The sequence below is a fragment of the Equus caballus genome, chromosome 1, assembly GCF_041296265.1.
Source record: "Equus caballus isolate H_3958 breed thoroughbred chromosome 1, TB-T2T, whole genome shotgun sequence".
NCBI lineage: Eukaryota > Metazoa > Chordata > Mammalia > Perissodactyla > Equidae > Equus > Equus caballus.
In genome coordinates, this window is record NC_091684.1 from 59,670,857 (window position 1) to 59,687,478 (window position 16,622).

Sequence of the window (16,622 nt, forward strand, 5' to 3'; positions counted from 1 at the left end):
GATTAGAGAGAATGTGTGTTGAGTTCTCAGCTGACGGGTGTCCCTGCCCAGGGCTTGGCACCTGAACATCCCCTGAAGTGGGAGGGCTGTGTGCCAGCAGCAGCCAGCGTTGGGACGGCTGGTGGCCTTGGGACCAGCGCTGCAGTCCGTGGGCCTTGGTGTTCTCTGCCAGTGGGAAGAGAGCGCCGGGTGCCCGCTGTGGTCTGGGGGCTCCGACCCACCGCTCCGCTGTTGATGCTCTCCGGCCCCCGCAGTCCCTGAGCCTGATTGAGCGTGGGAACCCCTCGCGCAGCCTGGAGCAGGTGTGTCGCTGGGCACACTCTCAGCAGCGCCAGGACCCCGACCATGCAGAGCACCACGACCATGTCATCTTCCTCACCCGGCAGGACTTTGGGCCCTCAGGTATGCCAGGTACTGTACTTGCAGAGGCCAGGTGTGTGCAGCTGCAGGGCAGAAGCCGAGGCTCAGGGCTGCGCTCTCTCCGGGGCCACCCCAGGGAGGTTTGAGCGGCTGGGTTCCCTGGCAGCAAAAAGGTCCATGGGACTTTGGAGACAGGACCTGGCCAGATGGGTGAGCGAGCTTTGGAATGGCTTCCCGGGGGTCAGGGGAAGTGAAGGGGTCCCCGCCATGGTCCCTACTGTCTGGGCCGAGATTGTGGGCAGCTGTGAGCGGTCAGGTCCCAGGCTCTGTGCTTCCCATCCCAGAGGCTGGCTGCTTGAGACCCCTCAGCGATCTTCAAGATGCTTCTGCCCACGCCACATCCATCTGTCCTTACTGCAGGCTGGGGGGCAGCAGGGTGGGCCCGTATGGACTTCGGAAAGGAAGGCTGTGCTCTGCCCCCAGCTCCGTGCCTCTGGAGCCTGATGATCCAAGCTCACTTCATCTGCCTGTGATCTCTCAGCTGTCGAATGGGGCAAATAAAATAGCAGCCTCCCTCCTTCCAGGGCTGCTGCAAGGGCCAAGGAGTGCATGGAATGTCTGTGACGGAGTGTGCCTGTGAGTGCTCTCCAAACACAGGAGGCTTTGACCACTCCCCGTTTTCCATGTGGGGAAACTGAGGCACATCGTGGTGAAAAGGCTCACCTATGTCCCACAGCAGAGAAGAGACAGATCTGAAACTCAGACTAGATCTCCAGGCTCCAAGTTGAGGACTTTCTAGTTTTTTCTGATTCGATGTTAGAAATGAGTCTGGCAGCCATGCCTCGACCCAAAGAGCTCCTTGCTGAATCCGTAAAGCCCCCAATGTGCACTTGCATGCACACACACAGATACACCTACGTACAGATAGACATGCACAGACACATGGACATACATGTACATGCACACATAGACACATGTATCAATAGGCACATGCATACACTGCACAGATACACATGTACATGCACAAACATGTAACACAGCAACCTGCAGCATAGACAGGTTGCATAGACACACATGCACAGACACACAAACATACACCCATGTGTGTACTTGTATCCCAGGTAAGGCAAATCTCAGACCTCCAGGACATTGGAGGCCCAAGAAACCTGCTCCCCTACAGCCTCTCATTGTGCCCCCAAGACCCTCTCCAATGAAAGAGCACTTTGGCAGTCCTGAAGGGTCAGCTGCAGGCCCAGCAGGGAACTTACGCCAGGAGCGAGCTACCTCACCCCTCCTTGGGTGTGTTCCCGGGCCCTCTACCCTCTCAGCCCATACCAGGGCCCCAGGGTGGGTCTTGCAAGCAGGCCCCTGAGAACACAGGCCTCGCACCAGCGCTGCCTGGTACACGTGGGCCACGCTGTTCCTGCACTGCCCACGGCTCTCTGGGCCCTGCCCCCTTGCCTGTGTCCTCCACACCCACATGCCGTCTCTCCACCTCCAGAGAATTGTCTCACCTGTCCTCCAGGCCCAGCTCTGTGCCCCATAAGTCGTTCCCTGGTCCCCTCAGCCCCTTCAGTTGAAACCCGCCCCTTCCTCCAGATCACCCCTGCACTCCGTGCTGCGCTCCTTGAACTCTGGCCCTGCAGGCACACACGTAACTCACCTCCTGACCCTTGTCCCTGCTAAGCCGTGGGCCCCTAAGTGTGGGGGTGTTGTAGGTTGGGGGATGGGAGGCTCTGACCTGATTCCTCTGTTTTCCCCATAGTATCTAACACTATGCCACCCCTACCCCCACCTAGAAAGCATTTGGAGCTTGTTTGTTGACTAACTGACTGGCTGGCTGGAGGGACGAGGCATGGGAGTCAGGTGTGCGCAGGCTCGGGCCCTGTCTGGAAATCCTGCTGCCTTCTAACAGGCACAGGGAAGCTGCAGGCCGAGAGGGAAGCCGGAAGCCTTAGGATGTGGGGGCAGCTTGGCCCAGACTGTTCCACTGCGGGGGTACTTTGCAAGGATCCTTCTTCCTCCAGGGACCCTCCGGCAGTGACCAGTCAGGATGTCCCTGCAGTGGCCGGTAGGGCACAGACCTTGTGTCCTACCTCACCTGTGCATGACCTCTCTCTCTGACCTCTCTTCCTCTCCCGGCAGGGTATGCACCTGTCACTGGCATGTGCCACCCCCTGAGAAGCTGTGCTCTTAACCACGAGGACGGCTTCTCTTCAGCCTTCGTGGTGGCCCATGAGACCGGCCACGTGTAAGTGGCACCAAGAGGGCTGGCTGTGCTGTGAGCTCCCAGGATGTCTGTGGGTGTGGGAGGCTTTGCCCCAGATTGGGCTCCTGTCCCAGTGTCTGAGGAGATGCCAGAGGAGCTACCCTGCAGCGAGGCCTTGCGCTGGTGGGGAGGGAACCCAGGGGCCCAGGACTACCCGAGCAATTCTGGGTCTGCCTTGTGCCTGGGGGCCCAGATGTGGGCCGGCCTGTGGGCAGGTCAGTGGCAGTGTCCCGTGGTAGGCAGTGTGCTCTCTGGGTAGTCTCTGCCCCTCCATCCCATCCCCTCCTCGAGGCCCTTCTGAGAGCCCTTCCAGCCTGCGCTGGCACTCGTCACACACTGGAGTGCTGGCCTGAGCCCACCATAAGCAGTGCACTGGCACTCAGGCCACAGGCCGGGCTGGAGGCTGGCTTGCTTGGTCCTTGGGCTGGGATTTTGTCTAGAGCATGTTCATTCATTCATTCAACCTGTATTTCTTGAGCACCTGCTGTGTGCCAGGCCCTATTCTAGGAATGGGGCTACAGAGGAGATCAGGACAGAGAAGAGCTCTAGAAGCCGGGAAAAAGCAAATAAGCCTCTGTCCAACGTGTCAGGTGGCAATGTGCACATGCCATGGTCGTGCCTTGTCTGTGCACAGGGGCAGAGCTAAGGGACGTGCACCCCCGCCCCCGCTGTCGCACAGAGGGAAGCTGCTCTCTGCAGGGCGTGGGAAGGAGAGGAGGGGCCAGCCCCAGCGGGCGGGTCTGCCGTCCACGGTCTGCCGGACCCATCTCCTCATCAACCCCACCAGCGCAGGAAGCCCATGCAGACTTCATCCCAACTCTGCCCCTCCCGGGCAGGTGCGCCTCCTCTCTGGGGCCTCGGTTTCCTCATCTGTGCAGAGAGGCTGGCCCCAGGGAACCTCCGAGGTCTCTTCCTGCCCCGGAAGCCAGTGGTTCTACATATTCTGGAGCCAGGAGTTTGTCTTCCTGTATGTGGGGGCAGGGGGTGTCCACTCTTCACTGAGCAGGGGCCCCTCCCTCTGGAGGGACAAGGTCAAGCTTAGAAGCCCGTGTGTTGAGTAGTCAAGGCCAGTTGCAGCCACCTGGAGTATTTAAGAATTTAGAACCTTTGGGTTTTGGCGTTGAATACTAACTACAAAGACAACTTTAAAATTTCAGCTGTCATTGTAATAGGTGCCCACCATGTGCAAAGCTCTGTGCTAAGTACAGTCGGGTCTTGGAGCAGCTTAAGAGGCTGGCCCAGAGGGACTCAGCAAATGGGGTTGAACTGAACTGAAGGAGACCTGGTCCTTGTACCCAAAGGCCTTGGGTCTGGTGGGAAGACAGTGCCTGGCGTGCGAGTTGTTAGTGATGATACAGGTGGCCCTGCTGTGGGAGGTCAGCCCATGAGCTAGGAGGCCAGGGAGGGTCCCCTGGAGCAGGAGTGGGGTTTGAGCTGGGCTTGGAAGCTGTGAGGATGTGAGTGGAGTTTGAGGAGGGGGCAGGAGGACAGAATGAGTCCAGCCCTATTGGGGGTCAGGGTGGGGCTTCAGCTTCCATCGAGAGGGGTGGTCCTCTCCGCTGCGTGGTGAGGAAACTGAGGCCAGGAGGTGCAGTCTGAAGCCTGCTCAGGGCAGGGTCTCCCACTGCTGGCCTGCCTGCCTGTCTTCCCGGGGCGGGCTCCCTGAGCATGACTCAGGGCTCCCCTCTGTCTTCCCACACCCTCCAGGCTCGGCATGGAGCATGACGGTCAGGGGAATGGCTGCGCAGATGAGACCAGCCTGGGCAGCGTCATGGCGCCCCTGGTGCAGGCTGCCTTCCACCGCTTCCATTGGTCCCGCTGCAGCAAGCTGGAGCTCAGCCGCTACCTCCCGTAGGTCGCCTCTGCCCTGGGGGCTGGGATGGGGAGCGTGCCGCCACTCCACGCAGAGGTCACACTGCTACCCGTCTCCCGCAAGTCACCTCCCCTCCCAACACCATCCCGCCCGTGACACACGCTCAATTCCTGGCTTTGCCAGTTGGCTCCTGGGGCTCCAGGGATGTGGAGGCCCAGGACAAGCGTTAGACTTGGGGGTCAAGGCCGAGATTGGGCGCAGAGTGGATTTGGATGGGGCAGGTACGCGCAGAGGTACTGTCACTAACCTCATGTGGCAGCTGGCCCAGCATATGTTCTGCATGGTGGGCTGACTTTTCTTCTTCCCTCAGTGCAGTGAGCCCTCAAATTGTCCATGAACCAGCCCTTGCTCTTGGCCATAGCGTGTCCCTCTAAAGTGGGCAAAACTGGCCCTGTAAGGCAGCTACAGGCTGAGCTTCTGACCCCAGGCACGCGTTGGTGGAAGCGAGGTCCTGCGTGAGGGGGGCCCAGGGCAGCCGTTGTCCCCAGAATACGCAGCTCCTGGCGCGGAGCAGTGGGTGGACTCCTGCAGGCCTTCCCAGCCCCGGGAATGGAGAGCTAAGGGATTCCTGCCTCCGCCTGGCTCACCTCCCGGTCTCCACTGGCAGCTCCTACGACTGCCTGCTCGATGACCCCTTTGTGCCCGCCTGGCCCCGGCCCCCAGAGCTGCCCGGCATCGACTACTCGATGGACGAGCAGTGCCGCTTCGACTTTGGCACTGGGTACCACACCTGCTCAGTGGTGAGTCTCCACCGGCCTCTGCCAGCCGGGGCGCCAGGTCGTGTCCTCTGTGACCCAGGCTGGTCAGTCACAGAGCACCGTCTGCCCTGCCAGCCAGGTGGCCCTGTGATGGGCCTGCAGCCTCAGTGCCAGCCACCATGGGGGGATGCAGGGTGACCAGGGCCCAGGCCCTACCACCTTCTGCACATACCTGCCCTGCCCAGTCCCACCTGTGGGGGCAGATGTGTGCAGTGGCTAGAGAACACTTCAGCCCTGGAAAAGATGGGAACAGAGTAAAACAGAGGGCAGATGGCCAATGGGATCCTGGCTGAGCTGGTCACCAGGGGCTTAAATGCCAGGCAGTCCGCATGTCAGATGAGGCACTGGGCTCTGGCCTGGCAAAGGAATAGTTGCCACCATCTGCTCTTCAGGGGTTTGGGGCTGACTTCCCACCCTAGTGAAATTCTCCTGTGCCCGCACATTCCTCTCTCCAGGGGGTCAATTCCATGCTCCCTTTCTCCCATGCCTGGGAGATGGATACGGAGAGCATAGTCCTGTCCCTACTCTGCAGTACAGGGCAGGGGAGAGCCTGGGGCCTGGCGGCCAGCAAGAGCCACCCAGGAGAGAACTGAACAGCTGCTAACTGGGGCCCAGGTGGAGGCTCAGAGAAGGGGACATCCTGGGGCAGAGGACTTTCTGATGGGGCAGGCCTTGGTGACCTGAGTGCCTCAAGCCCCTTACCCAGGAATGCAGCCCACCCCCCTCCATTCTATAGAACCAGGAGGCCCTGCACGTGGTCACCTTCTCCACTGCCCAGGGCACAGTGGGACACATGGTCTCTGCTTTGCGAGTCGGGGAACAGCCTGGGATAGGGGGTTTCAATGCCCCAGTGCTGTATTTGCAGGACACTTGTCTGGCTGGCACGGATGACAGAAGAGAAAAGGAAATTGGGGCTTTCCTAGACAATTGGAAACTTAAGGTCACCAGCCTCTGGCAGGCTGGTGAGATTGGAGGGAGATGGAGTGCTGACTTTGTCTGGGTGCTGCAGGTCTGAGCTAGACCGGCAGGCCCCTCGATGCCCCCACGTGCACAGGACTCAGGGGGCATTGGTGGGCCCCGCCTCCCTAGAGCCTCAAACCCTAGTCTGCACTCAGTCACACAGTGGCTTCTGCAAAGGCGGGGAGGGAGGCCTGGGGAGGGAGACGAGGGGGTGAGGGCTGTGCCTGGGCCCCTCTTCTCTGTGCCCTGTTGGAGAGAGGAGGGGGCGCTGGAGGCCACTGGCACTTGGGCTAGGGTGGAGCTTGAGGATGTGTGCGGCTCTGGTTGCACAGTCCCCTCCTACCTTCTTCGCAGTCTTCTGGGCCCAGTGTCCACCACCCTCCTCTCTCTCTGTGTCCCTGCCCTTTGCACCCTGGACAACTTGTCAGAGCTGGAGAGCTAGTCCTGCCCTGTGACCCTGTTCCCCTTCCACGCAGTTCAGGACCTTTGAGCCCTGCAAACAGCTGTGGTGCAGCCACCCTGACAACCCATACTTCTGCAAGACCAAGAAGGGGCCCCCGCTGGATGGGACCGAGTGCGAGCCAGGCAAGGTACCTGCGGGCCCGGGGTCTACAGCAGGAGTGGCTTCCTGGAGTGCAGGTCTCAGGAGAACCCCTGCCTCCCCACCTAGTGTGTATATGAATGTGGTGGGCGGTGCTGGAGGACAGGTGCGAGCCTCGTGTGAGGTAGATGTGCACGGAGGCCGCAGGTGAACTCACACACACTCACACCCTCCCTCTCTCCCACCTCACACTCCGTGGCTTCTGCAGTTTATGGAGCTTGGCACTATCTCGTAGGCCACCCGGCCGGAGTGCTTACTCCCATTCTACAGATGTGGAGGACGAGGCCTCCTCCCCCAGACCTGCCCTGTCACGCATTTCCCTGTCTGTTTGCTCCCTCACGCGTGTGTGGGTGCAGGGCTTTGTTTGTCAGGGGACATCATAGCTGCGGCTGAGAGCCCTGGGCTGGGGTGTGAACCCCACCTCTGCTCTATTGCTGGCCCTGCCGTGATCGCTGTGGGGTGACCTTGGGCCATTCACTGAACTCCTCCTGACCTCTGACCAAGCATCCTTCCCACCCCTCGGGGTTGTTCTGAAGTCACTGAGTCACGTCAAAGCAAATGAGAGAGCTCGGAAGAAGCAGTGTTGAGAGGCGTGATGATGGCTCAGCATCAGCTGGGATCCCAGCCTGGGGACCTGCCCCCACCAGCCTGCCCTCTGCCCTCTGCCCTCACCAGGCTCCTCCCACTTACAGGGGTGTAGAGTCTGTCCCTTCACCGATGGATGGGGCTTCCCATGGCCTTATACAGGCCCGCGGGCTCCAACCCTGCCGTGCTATTATCCTGGAGACTGGTACACCTGCTCCGGGTGTTTTCAAAGTCCCAGGCCCTGTCGTATCACAATTTCATGTAACAGTTAATCAGCCGCTCTCAATTTTGGCCACATATTAGAACCGTCTGGGGAGCTTTAAAAGTCCCCACCCCCAGAGTGGGGAGTGACTGCAGATGGTCACGAGATATCTCTCTGAGGTGATGAAAATGTTCCAAAATTGGATGGTGGTGACGATTGCACAATGCTGTAAATTTATGAAAAATCATTGCCTTGTACACTTGAAATGAGTGAATTTTACGGTATACAAAGTATGTTGCTTCTTCTTCTTTGTTTTTTTTTTCCGCCTGAGGAAGATTCACCCTGAGCTAACATCCACTGCCAGTCTTCCTCTATTTTGTATGTGGGTCGCTGCCACAGCGTGGCCACTGACAGATGAGTGGTGTAATTCCGCACCCGGGAACCAAACCTGGGCTGCTGAAGCAGAGCGTGCCAAACTTAACCACTAGGCCAAGGGGCTGGCTCTGCTGCTTCTTTTAAAAATTACAAGCTTAGTTAAAAATTCCCTATGCCTAGAGATCCTGACTCAGTTGGTCTGGGGTAAAGCTGAGGCATCCGGAGTTTTTGAAGTTCCCCAGGGTGGCTAGGAACCACTGAGTTATGTCTTGAAAAGGACACAGAGAGCTTTGCTGTATTTATTCCCTGTTTGGTTGAGGCCTACTTTGTGCCTGGCCCTGTGCACAGGCCTTTGTTATTCCTGTCAGTTCTTAGAACAGTCCCATTTAACAGGTGAGTAAACTGAGGCTCAGCAAGGTGAAGTTATGCCAAAGCCACACACAGCTGGGAAAGGCTGAGCTGGGGTTCAAACCCAGGCCTCTTGGACTCGATGCATACAGTCCCTCCACCACATGGACGGACCTCCCCATGTGGCTGGCTTGCCTCCCACAAGCACACCTGCTTGTGGCCCCTGGATGGTGGTTTCGAGGTACAGCCAAGATCAACTCTAGATAGTGTGGGAAAATTGTGTCTTCTCTCCTCTATCAGGCTTTTATTTCTCCTGGAAAAGTGAAGCAAATAATTGCACAGTTATTATCATCTTTAATAATACCGTCTGCCGTTTTTGGAGGGCTGTATGTGCCAGGTGTTGTCTCATTGAATGCTCACAGCAGCTCTGTGGACAGTGCTTTCATCACGTCGTACAGTTGAAGAACAGGCTCAGAAAGGGGAGTCCTTTGCTGAAGGTCATTCAGTGCATGGTGGGGGGGATTCTGTGTAACCCCAAGGCTTGTGCTCTTAACGACCCTTTCTCTGGGCTCACCATGGTGCCTACCAGCTGTGCCATGTGCCTGGTTGGGCACCCTCCATGGCAGGCAGGGCAGCAGTGGCCCCAGGGTGACGTCATGCCCTCTGTTCCATCCCAGTGGTGCTTCAAAGGTCACTGCATCTGGAAGTCGCTGGAGCAGACTTACGGCCAGGATGGAGGCTGGAGCTCCTGGACCACGTTCGGGTCATGTTCGCGGTCATGCGGGGGTGGGGTTCGATCCCGCAGCCGGAGCTGTGATAATCCCCCGTGAGTGTGCTTGGCTGGGGTGGGCAAGGCAGGGAACCCCGCTTCCAGGCCTGAGGGGCTTGGAGGGGAAGGCACTGGGGGGTGGGGCACAAGAGGAGGACCCCTGCAGGGGTTATGTATTCTAATGGATGAGGACACAAAATTGTTGGGGGGCCAGGTCACTTCTGGCTGGGTCTGCCATCTGAGAATGGGTCTGAACCAGTGATTTGCAAACTCTCGTGTCCTGAAGGTTGCCCGCACAGGCTGGGTGGGCCCAGGACTCTGCCAGATTAACAAGCCCTGCCATGATCCTGATCCTCCAGCTAAATTTGAGAAAACCCTGAGCTAAGTGTTCAATGGCCATGTCTTGGGAGAATAAATTCCCCAAGTTTTTTTTCTACCACATGAAGCAAAACATCCTTTAATTTTTCTTAACTTACCTCTTCCTATAGTCAAATCCCGTCTCTCACCACCCCCTCCCAAATTTCAGCATTCTGGGGAAGCAGTCCGTTTCTCCCTTGTTATCCCTTCTATGGCATCCCCTCCCATGGTTTTGGAACTTTGGAGCACCAGCTCTCTATGGCCTCCATCTCTCACGCTGAAGCACCTGCTTAAGGAGCTTCATGAGACACCGGGGCCGGCCGGGGTCGGCCACGTGGGGCTGCCTCCAGGAACGAGGGATTCTGCCCCTCTGTGGGGCAGGGCCTGGCCCACCCTCATGGCGCTGAGTGAGCTGATGAGGACTGCAGAACGGCAGGGCCCTAGGAGCGCAGCGGCTCGGTGGTGGTCATCTGCCCTCTAGCATCCTCAGGAGTGGTCCTTCATACTCTGCTGTTTACCTCCAGGGATGGGGAACTCACTACCTCCTGGAGCAGCTTGATCCTGTGTCAGGTGGCTATACTGGCCTTGTACAAATACGAGCCAAAATGAACTGCCGTGTAACTTCCACCTGATGAGGGTATGAAAGCCGGAGTTAGAGAAAGGCCCAGCGGTGCCCACTGAGAAAACCACCTTCCAGTCATGACGATTGTTATTTCCATTTATTGAAGTCCTCTGTAATAGTAACTTTTTATTTTATGAAGCTTAAATGAAATAATATGTGTGTTCTCAGCACCATGCCCACCACAGATTAAGCACTAATAAATAGCAGCTGCTGTTATAATTATTGCAGCGTATGGAACACTTGCTCTGTGCCAGGTGGGACGCTAAGCGCCGTGGTGTGTGTAAGCACCGTGGTGTGTGTAAGCGGGTGGTGTGTGTAAGCGCCGTGGTGTGTGTAAGCCAGTACTTCTCCCGGCTGTCTGAGCAGGACCGGCTTGGATACTGTGTATCCATAATCTTACCTAATCCTCTAACCTACTGGAGGAGAGAGTACAGATTGCTTTAAAATAGCTTTTCTTATTTATTCTTCACAGGCACACTGGGAGGCAGATAAAATACATTTTATGGTCCCTCCTTTAAAGGGGAAATTAAGGTACAGCAAGACTAAGTCACTTGCCCGGGGACAAACACAATCAGGACTTGGGGTTAGATTCAGCCAGATCTTCTGATTCCAGGTCCGTCTCTTTACCACTCCTTAGTTTATTATGGTATTAAATGGAAGCAGATGCAAATAGGAGTAGCTGAGTCGTTTACTGAGTACCTATTGTCTGTCAGGCCCTGTGTAACAGCTGGAAGAATATACACAGATGAGTAAGACTGATTTCCCTTCCAGCCCAGTTGGAGAGGGTTAGTCATTCCTGTCTTCCCTGCCCCGCCACATGGTGGAATAGGTGGCGTGTGCCTGAAGGAGCAAGAGGGATCTGGAAGGCTCTGAGCTCAGCAGCCCCAGCAGTGGGGGTCCCTCTCCAGTTTATGAGTTAGTGGACCTCCTTTTGATGCTGCTCTATTAAGGCCGAGCTTGCCCCTGGTGGCCATGTTGGAAGCCTGGCCCTCCCCAGCCTTCCCAGCCAGCAAGGTCACTGGGTCTCTGTGTCTGCCCAGCCCAGCCTATGGAGGCCGCCTGTGCTCAGGGCCCACGTTCCAGTACCAGATCTGCAACAGCGAGGAGTGTCCGGGGCCCTACGAGGACTTCCGGGCCCAGCAGTGTGCCAAGCGCAACTCCTACTATATCCACCAGAACGCCAAGCACAGCTGGGTCCCCTACGAGCCTGATGACGGTGAGCGGGCCCTGCTCCCCCTCCCACCCCCACATCCCTGGGCATGTGCTGGGTCTGTGTCTTCCCCAGCAGGGCCTCCCCTGCTGGCGAAGGTGGAGGGACAGTGGGGACACCAGAAGGGACATTGCAGTCAGCAGGCTTGCCACAGACCTTTGTGCAGCCCCTTGTGTTGTTTACCTCGGGGGACCACCGTCCTCATCAGACCCATCTCTGATATGGTACTCTGATGACTGTTTTCTGGCAGATGCCAGGAAAATGCCTTGAGCAAGGGGCACTTCACCCAGGGGTGCCCTTGAGGCCGGCGGCAGTGCCGGCTGTTGGGGCTGGTGCCTGTGACATGTCCTTCCCTGAGGGAAGGCACCACACAGGCTCAGCCCCCTCGCTTTGCATAACCAATGTCCTAAGAAGCTCGGTCCTGTGACCTGCCGTGCTTGTAGGTTTTGCTGATTGTGCTGCCGTTTTAGCAGTTAATGAAAATGATTTGAGAGGCAGGCCGATGGGAGCCTATGGGATCCTCACACTGACCCCCTCCAGGCTGCCCTGGGACAGACACAGGCCTCGGGACTCACCCACAGGGTCTGAATTTTGGGACCAAGCCAGTGCCAGCATCTGTCTGTTTTGGAGCATTTCTAGTGATGGCTTTCATAGCGGCAGAGGGAAGGAAGCCCATGAAGGGCTGGGATTCATGGTGTCTTAAAGCCTTCAGGCTGGAGGGGCCTGTAACCGTCCTCTGGCTCCACCTCCCCCTGCCGGCCTCTCCATGGTCCCTCCAAAGACAGATACTCACCCCCTAACACACAGCCCTCAGCCTCAGATGGAGCAATGAGAACAGCCCTTCCTCTCCTTAGCCCAGGGCCACCCCTTTGTAGCCCTGGTTCCAAAGTATCAGTTGCAGGACCCCTCAGTTCTTCAGCTCACATTTAGAATGACAATCTTCAAGTTTGAAAGGACCACAGAGGCCTGTCCATTGCCCGCTGGTGCACAGACCCCTCCGGAACAGGCTGGCAGGGAGTGTCTTCCCTCTGCTTGGATTCCTCCCACTCTGGGGAGCTCACTACTCCCTTGCCACTGTTGGCTGGCTTCCACGGCTGCCCGGAGACCCACCTGCCTGGGGCAGACAGGTCAAAGTCCTTCCTGTCTGTAGGAGGGTTGGAGCCCCCCACCCCTTGACCCCTGGCCCAGGTCCCACCATGTGTGAAATCCAAAGTGGTGTTGGATGTTGTGGCTCCAGACTTGAGTGCTGGGGCAAGATGTCACTAGGTGTCCGAGGAGCCTGGGCACCAGGAGCAGGGAGCCAGACGGGTCCTTAGAAATGTGGCTGAGGGAGCAGCTTGCTTTGAAAGCCTTGCAGGTCCATTCAGAAGCCAACAAGCCACAGGGGCACGGGGTGGGGAGGGGCAGGAGGCTGCGGGGGCAGCGGGACTTTGGGTTTTCCCTGCACTTTTAGACAAATCCCGGGATGTTGGCTAAGCCCCTGCCTCCCTTTTTCTGAAGAACACAGCAGGTGTTTCTATGTTCTCTGGAGCCTCCTTTTTGGGGACGTCAATAGCCTGGATAGAGAAGAGAACCTTCAGTTGTTAGACGTGGGAAGGACTCCCCACCCTCCCTCAGTGCTGCTCCATTTTACAAACCCAAACACAGACTGCTCTTCTGCCCGCCTTTCACTTGGCCTGCTAACATTCACAGATGTGTTAGGACACCCCATCATCCGTGTGACCGGTGAAGTGTGTGCAGGGGTCAGAGCAGCACTAAGGCCAGGCAGCCTGGGTTAGAATCCTGGCTCTTCTGCTTATTGCATGGCTGTGTGGCCTTGAGCAAATTCCTTAACCTTTCTGGTCCTGGGTTTCCTTCTCTGTAATGCCAGAACCTACTTCCTCGAGAGATGTAAATGAGTTAATTCACAGAAAGCATTTAAAGTTGCACATCAAGAGTGTGTAAAGGTTTTGGAAGTGCTTGGCACACAGTAAGCATTCACTAAGTGTTGGCTTATTATTATTTTGTCATTTGATTTTTCTCATCATCATTACGGTTCAGGGATAACAAATAAGGAACTGAGGCTCGGAGAAGTCAGATAATTTGCCCAAGATTACCTGGCTAATAAATAAGTGACATTACAGGGATTTTAAGCCCTGGCTCCACACCCGTTGCTCCCCTCGCTGCCCAGAGCTGGCCCTCAGAGCTTCCTGCTTGGGCCGTGCGCTGGTGTCATTCCCTGGGCCGTGCGCTGGTGTCATTTCGTGGGCCATGCGCTGATGTCACTCCATGGGCTGTGCACTGGTGTCCTGGGCCAGCCCACTTTCTCCATGCCCACCTGGGGGCTCAGTGTGGTTGGTCCCTCTCCCCACAGACGCCCAGAAGTGTGAGCTGATCTGCCAGTCGGAGGACACAGGGGCTGTGGTCTTCATGAACCAGGTGGTCCATGATGGAACACGCTGCAGCTACCGGGACCCATACAGCATCTGTGCCCGTGGAGAGTGTGTGGTGGGTGCCCCCTGCAGGCCACCCGCCCTCTGCCGGCAGCTGGAGATGGAGAGCTGCCCCACCTGCCCCTTCTGCTCCCTGGAAGACAAGTGTCGTCCCACTTTCCCCACCTGTGACACCCCTCAGTCCTCAACATAACCCTGGGATGCTGGACCAGGGTTACTGCCAGCCCCATTGGAGGGGAGAGGAGCGGGCCAGGTTTAAGACCTGCCCATGTCACATGGCGAATTTGTAGCAGAGCCCTGTCTAGGGATGCCTCTCGGTCCAGGGTCCTCTCGTGTCTGGGGCCTGGGGACCCAGGAGGGAGCCGGGGGCTACACCTGGGGGTGATGGTGGGGACGTGGGAGCCTCCTCCTGCTGACCCCACCTCTGACCACAGCCCGTCGGCTGTGACAAGGAGGTGGGGTCCATGAAGGCTGATGACAAGTGCGGGGTCTGTGGCGGTGACAACTCCCACTGCAGGACTGTGAAGGGGACGCTGGGCAAGGCCTCCAAGCAGGCAGGTGAGCGGGCTGGGGCTGACCGTCGACCAGGAGTGGCTGGGGTTCTGGGGTTCCCCAGCTGGGTTCCTAGAGCCTGAGCCGTCCCTCAGGTGGGCCCTCCCTCCTTGAGCCAGGCCACAGTTCAGGGCAGGGAAGAGGGGCCCTGGAGCCCATCTCCAGACCTTCACAGGTTGCCCCAGCTGGCGAGCCAGGAGCTACGCTGGCCGCCTTGTCTTCCAGGCACGCTGCTGCCTGCAACGGGCCCAGTAGCTTGGAAGCATATTTCTGCTAGGCTGTGTGTTGTGATAGGAGCTTGGCTATCTCTTTGGCCCTGGGCCTGTTGGTGGGAGTGAGGGGTCAGACAGGTCTGAAGATGTGGCCCAGACTACACTGGTAATTTTCTTTTCCTCTCTGCTTTCTCCTCTTTCCTCGTTTTTTTAAACCTGTAGTGCTTCCTGCTTTGAACTCCTGGTACCTTTGAGTTCCTTAACTTCCCTCCCTACCTCTGATCTGGTCACACTTGCTGTTGAAAAGGGCCAGATGTTAGTTCTTTACACTTTAGTATGAACTAAATCTATTTCCCCTTTGGGAATGTTACAGCTTTGTCTTGCCTCTCCTTGTGGAGACAAGGTTGGTGGCTCTGAGAAAGGTTTGTTTCCAGGCCTAGGATTGGGAGGGCCAGGGGGAGCTAGGGCAGCCATACTTGATCTTCATGGCCTGTTTCATCCAAATCCTACAGTGACTTAAGATGTGGGAAGAAAGGGGGGGTGGAAAATCAGGAGAGAAGAGGAGGGTTAAGAAAGTGGGCAATAATAGAAACCAACACACAGAGCCCCTTAGAGTTAATAGAGCATTTGGAGCTATAGCCTCTCATTTGATCCCCACAGCTCCTCGTGGAGAAGGGCCCATTCCTATTTTATGGATGAGGAAACTGAGGTTCCTGGGTATCTGGGTAGGGGGGTGTCATGGGGGATGATGGGAACTGAGGCCACCGGCTCAGGATGCTCACTGCTTTTCTGGGTCCTCCTCTGTCGCAGGAGCTCTCAAACTGGTCCAGATCCCAGCGGGTGCCAGGCACATCCAGATCGAGGAGCTGGAGAAGGCTCCGCACCGCATTGGTGAGTGCTGGCGTGCCAGGAGGGGGCAGCCAGGCCCGGGACCTGCCCTCGGGCTTGGGGAGCTGGGAGAACAGAGGAGAGGATCCTAACGAGGGAAGATTTCACAAATCTGAGTAATGGCAGAGAACCTTTTTGTTAGATTCTTCTGCCAGCCATCAGTTTGGGCTGGGCCCAGCTGGGTGCTACCTCTGCTCCGTTGGACTCACTCATGCAAATGCAGTCTGCTGCTTGGTCTCTTGGGAGCTGGTTGGTACCACTGGCGGCTGGGGTCATGGGGGTGACAGGGCCATGTCCCCAGCAGGCTAGCCCAGGATTATTCACATGGTGTCTGTCACATAGTCCCCAGGAGTGGCAAGAGCAGGCAGCCCCAGTGTGCAAGCAGTTTTCAGTCTCAGCTTGTGTCATGCTTTGTTGAATGTCCCATTGGCCCAAGCAAGTCTCATGGCCAAGCCCAGACTCCAGGGGTAGAAACAGGCTCTCTCTTGGGAAACTGAGTCACACTGCAGAGGGGTGTACATACAGGTACAGGAGGAATTTGGAGCCGTTTGTGCAGTCGACCACATGGACCCTTCAATTATTCTCATTATAATGATGCTTCATCACATAGTCCCTAAACTAGATGTCCACCCCTTACGCTCACAACAGTTGTGCAACTATACAGCCAAGACAGATGGAAAATTAGAGCCCCAAAATAAAGCAATAAAATTCAAGTTAAGAGAATTACTGTAATGGGAGAGAATTTTTGTTTGTTTGCTTTGTGTTCTTTTTTTGCTGAAACTAAATTGGCAGTGAAAAAAATGAGCATGTCTAGAATAGGCAAATCCATAGAGACAGACAGTAGGTTACTGGTTATCAGGGGCTTGGGGGGTGGGACGGGGGGTGGAGTTGGGGAGTGACTGCTAATGGGTCTCAGCTTTCTTTCTGGGGTGATGAAAATGTTCTGGAATTAGATAGTGGTGATGATTGCACAACCTTGTGACTATGGTAAAAATCACTGAACTGCACACTTGAAGAGCCTGAATTGTATGGTCTGTGAATTATATCTGAATTTAAAACACATAAACATGGTTTGGAGCTGGGTCCCGGTGGGCGGGTGGGCAGCTGCCTGCACTTTGGGTGGTGGCTGGGTTCTCCCACACTTGTCTGTTTTCATACCCCTTTGCAGAGGGCATATGGGCTACAATGTCACCTGGCCTTGGCATGTCACAGAGGCCCCTCTTGTTTATTATGCCCCAAAGTCACACTG

General features: G+C 56.7%; 1 protein-coding gene across 6 annotated transcripts in view; it reads left to right on the forward strand.

The window, feature by feature from the left end:
• ADAMTS14 (ADAM metallopeptidase with thrombospondin type 1 motif 14) overlaps positions 1–16,622 on the forward strand; it is an 83,042-nt gene that overhangs the window by 51,348 nt on the left and 15,072 nt on the right. For 4 of the 6 annotated variants that reach the window (XR_011437415.1, XM_023644388.2, XM_023644368.2 and 1 more), the window contains exons 6-15: positions 255–411; positions 2,506–2,611; positions 4,337–4,480; positions 5,110–5,242; positions 6,697–6,810; positions 9,009–9,157; positions 11,120–11,295; positions 13,643–13,776; positions 14,156–14,279; positions 15,296–15,376. Coding sequence is in view for 4 of the 6 variants with exons in the window: in XM_023644388.2 (XP_023500156.1) it covers positions 255–411; positions 2,506–2,611; positions 4,337–4,480; positions 5,110–5,242; positions 6,697–6,810; positions 9,009–9,157; positions 11,120–11,295; positions 13,643–13,776; positions 14,156–14,279; positions 15,296–15,376 (1,318 nt within the window). In the remaining 2 variants the exon portion in view is untranslated. Of the gene's footprint in view, positions 1–254; positions 412–2,505; positions 2,612–4,336; positions 4,481–5,109; positions 5,243–6,696; positions 6,811–9,008; positions 9,158–11,119; positions 11,296–13,642; positions 13,777–14,155; positions 14,280–15,295; positions 15,377–16,622 lie in introns of those variants that run through there. The other 2 variants (XR_011437416.1, XM_001918062.5) reach the window with 2 other exon arrangements.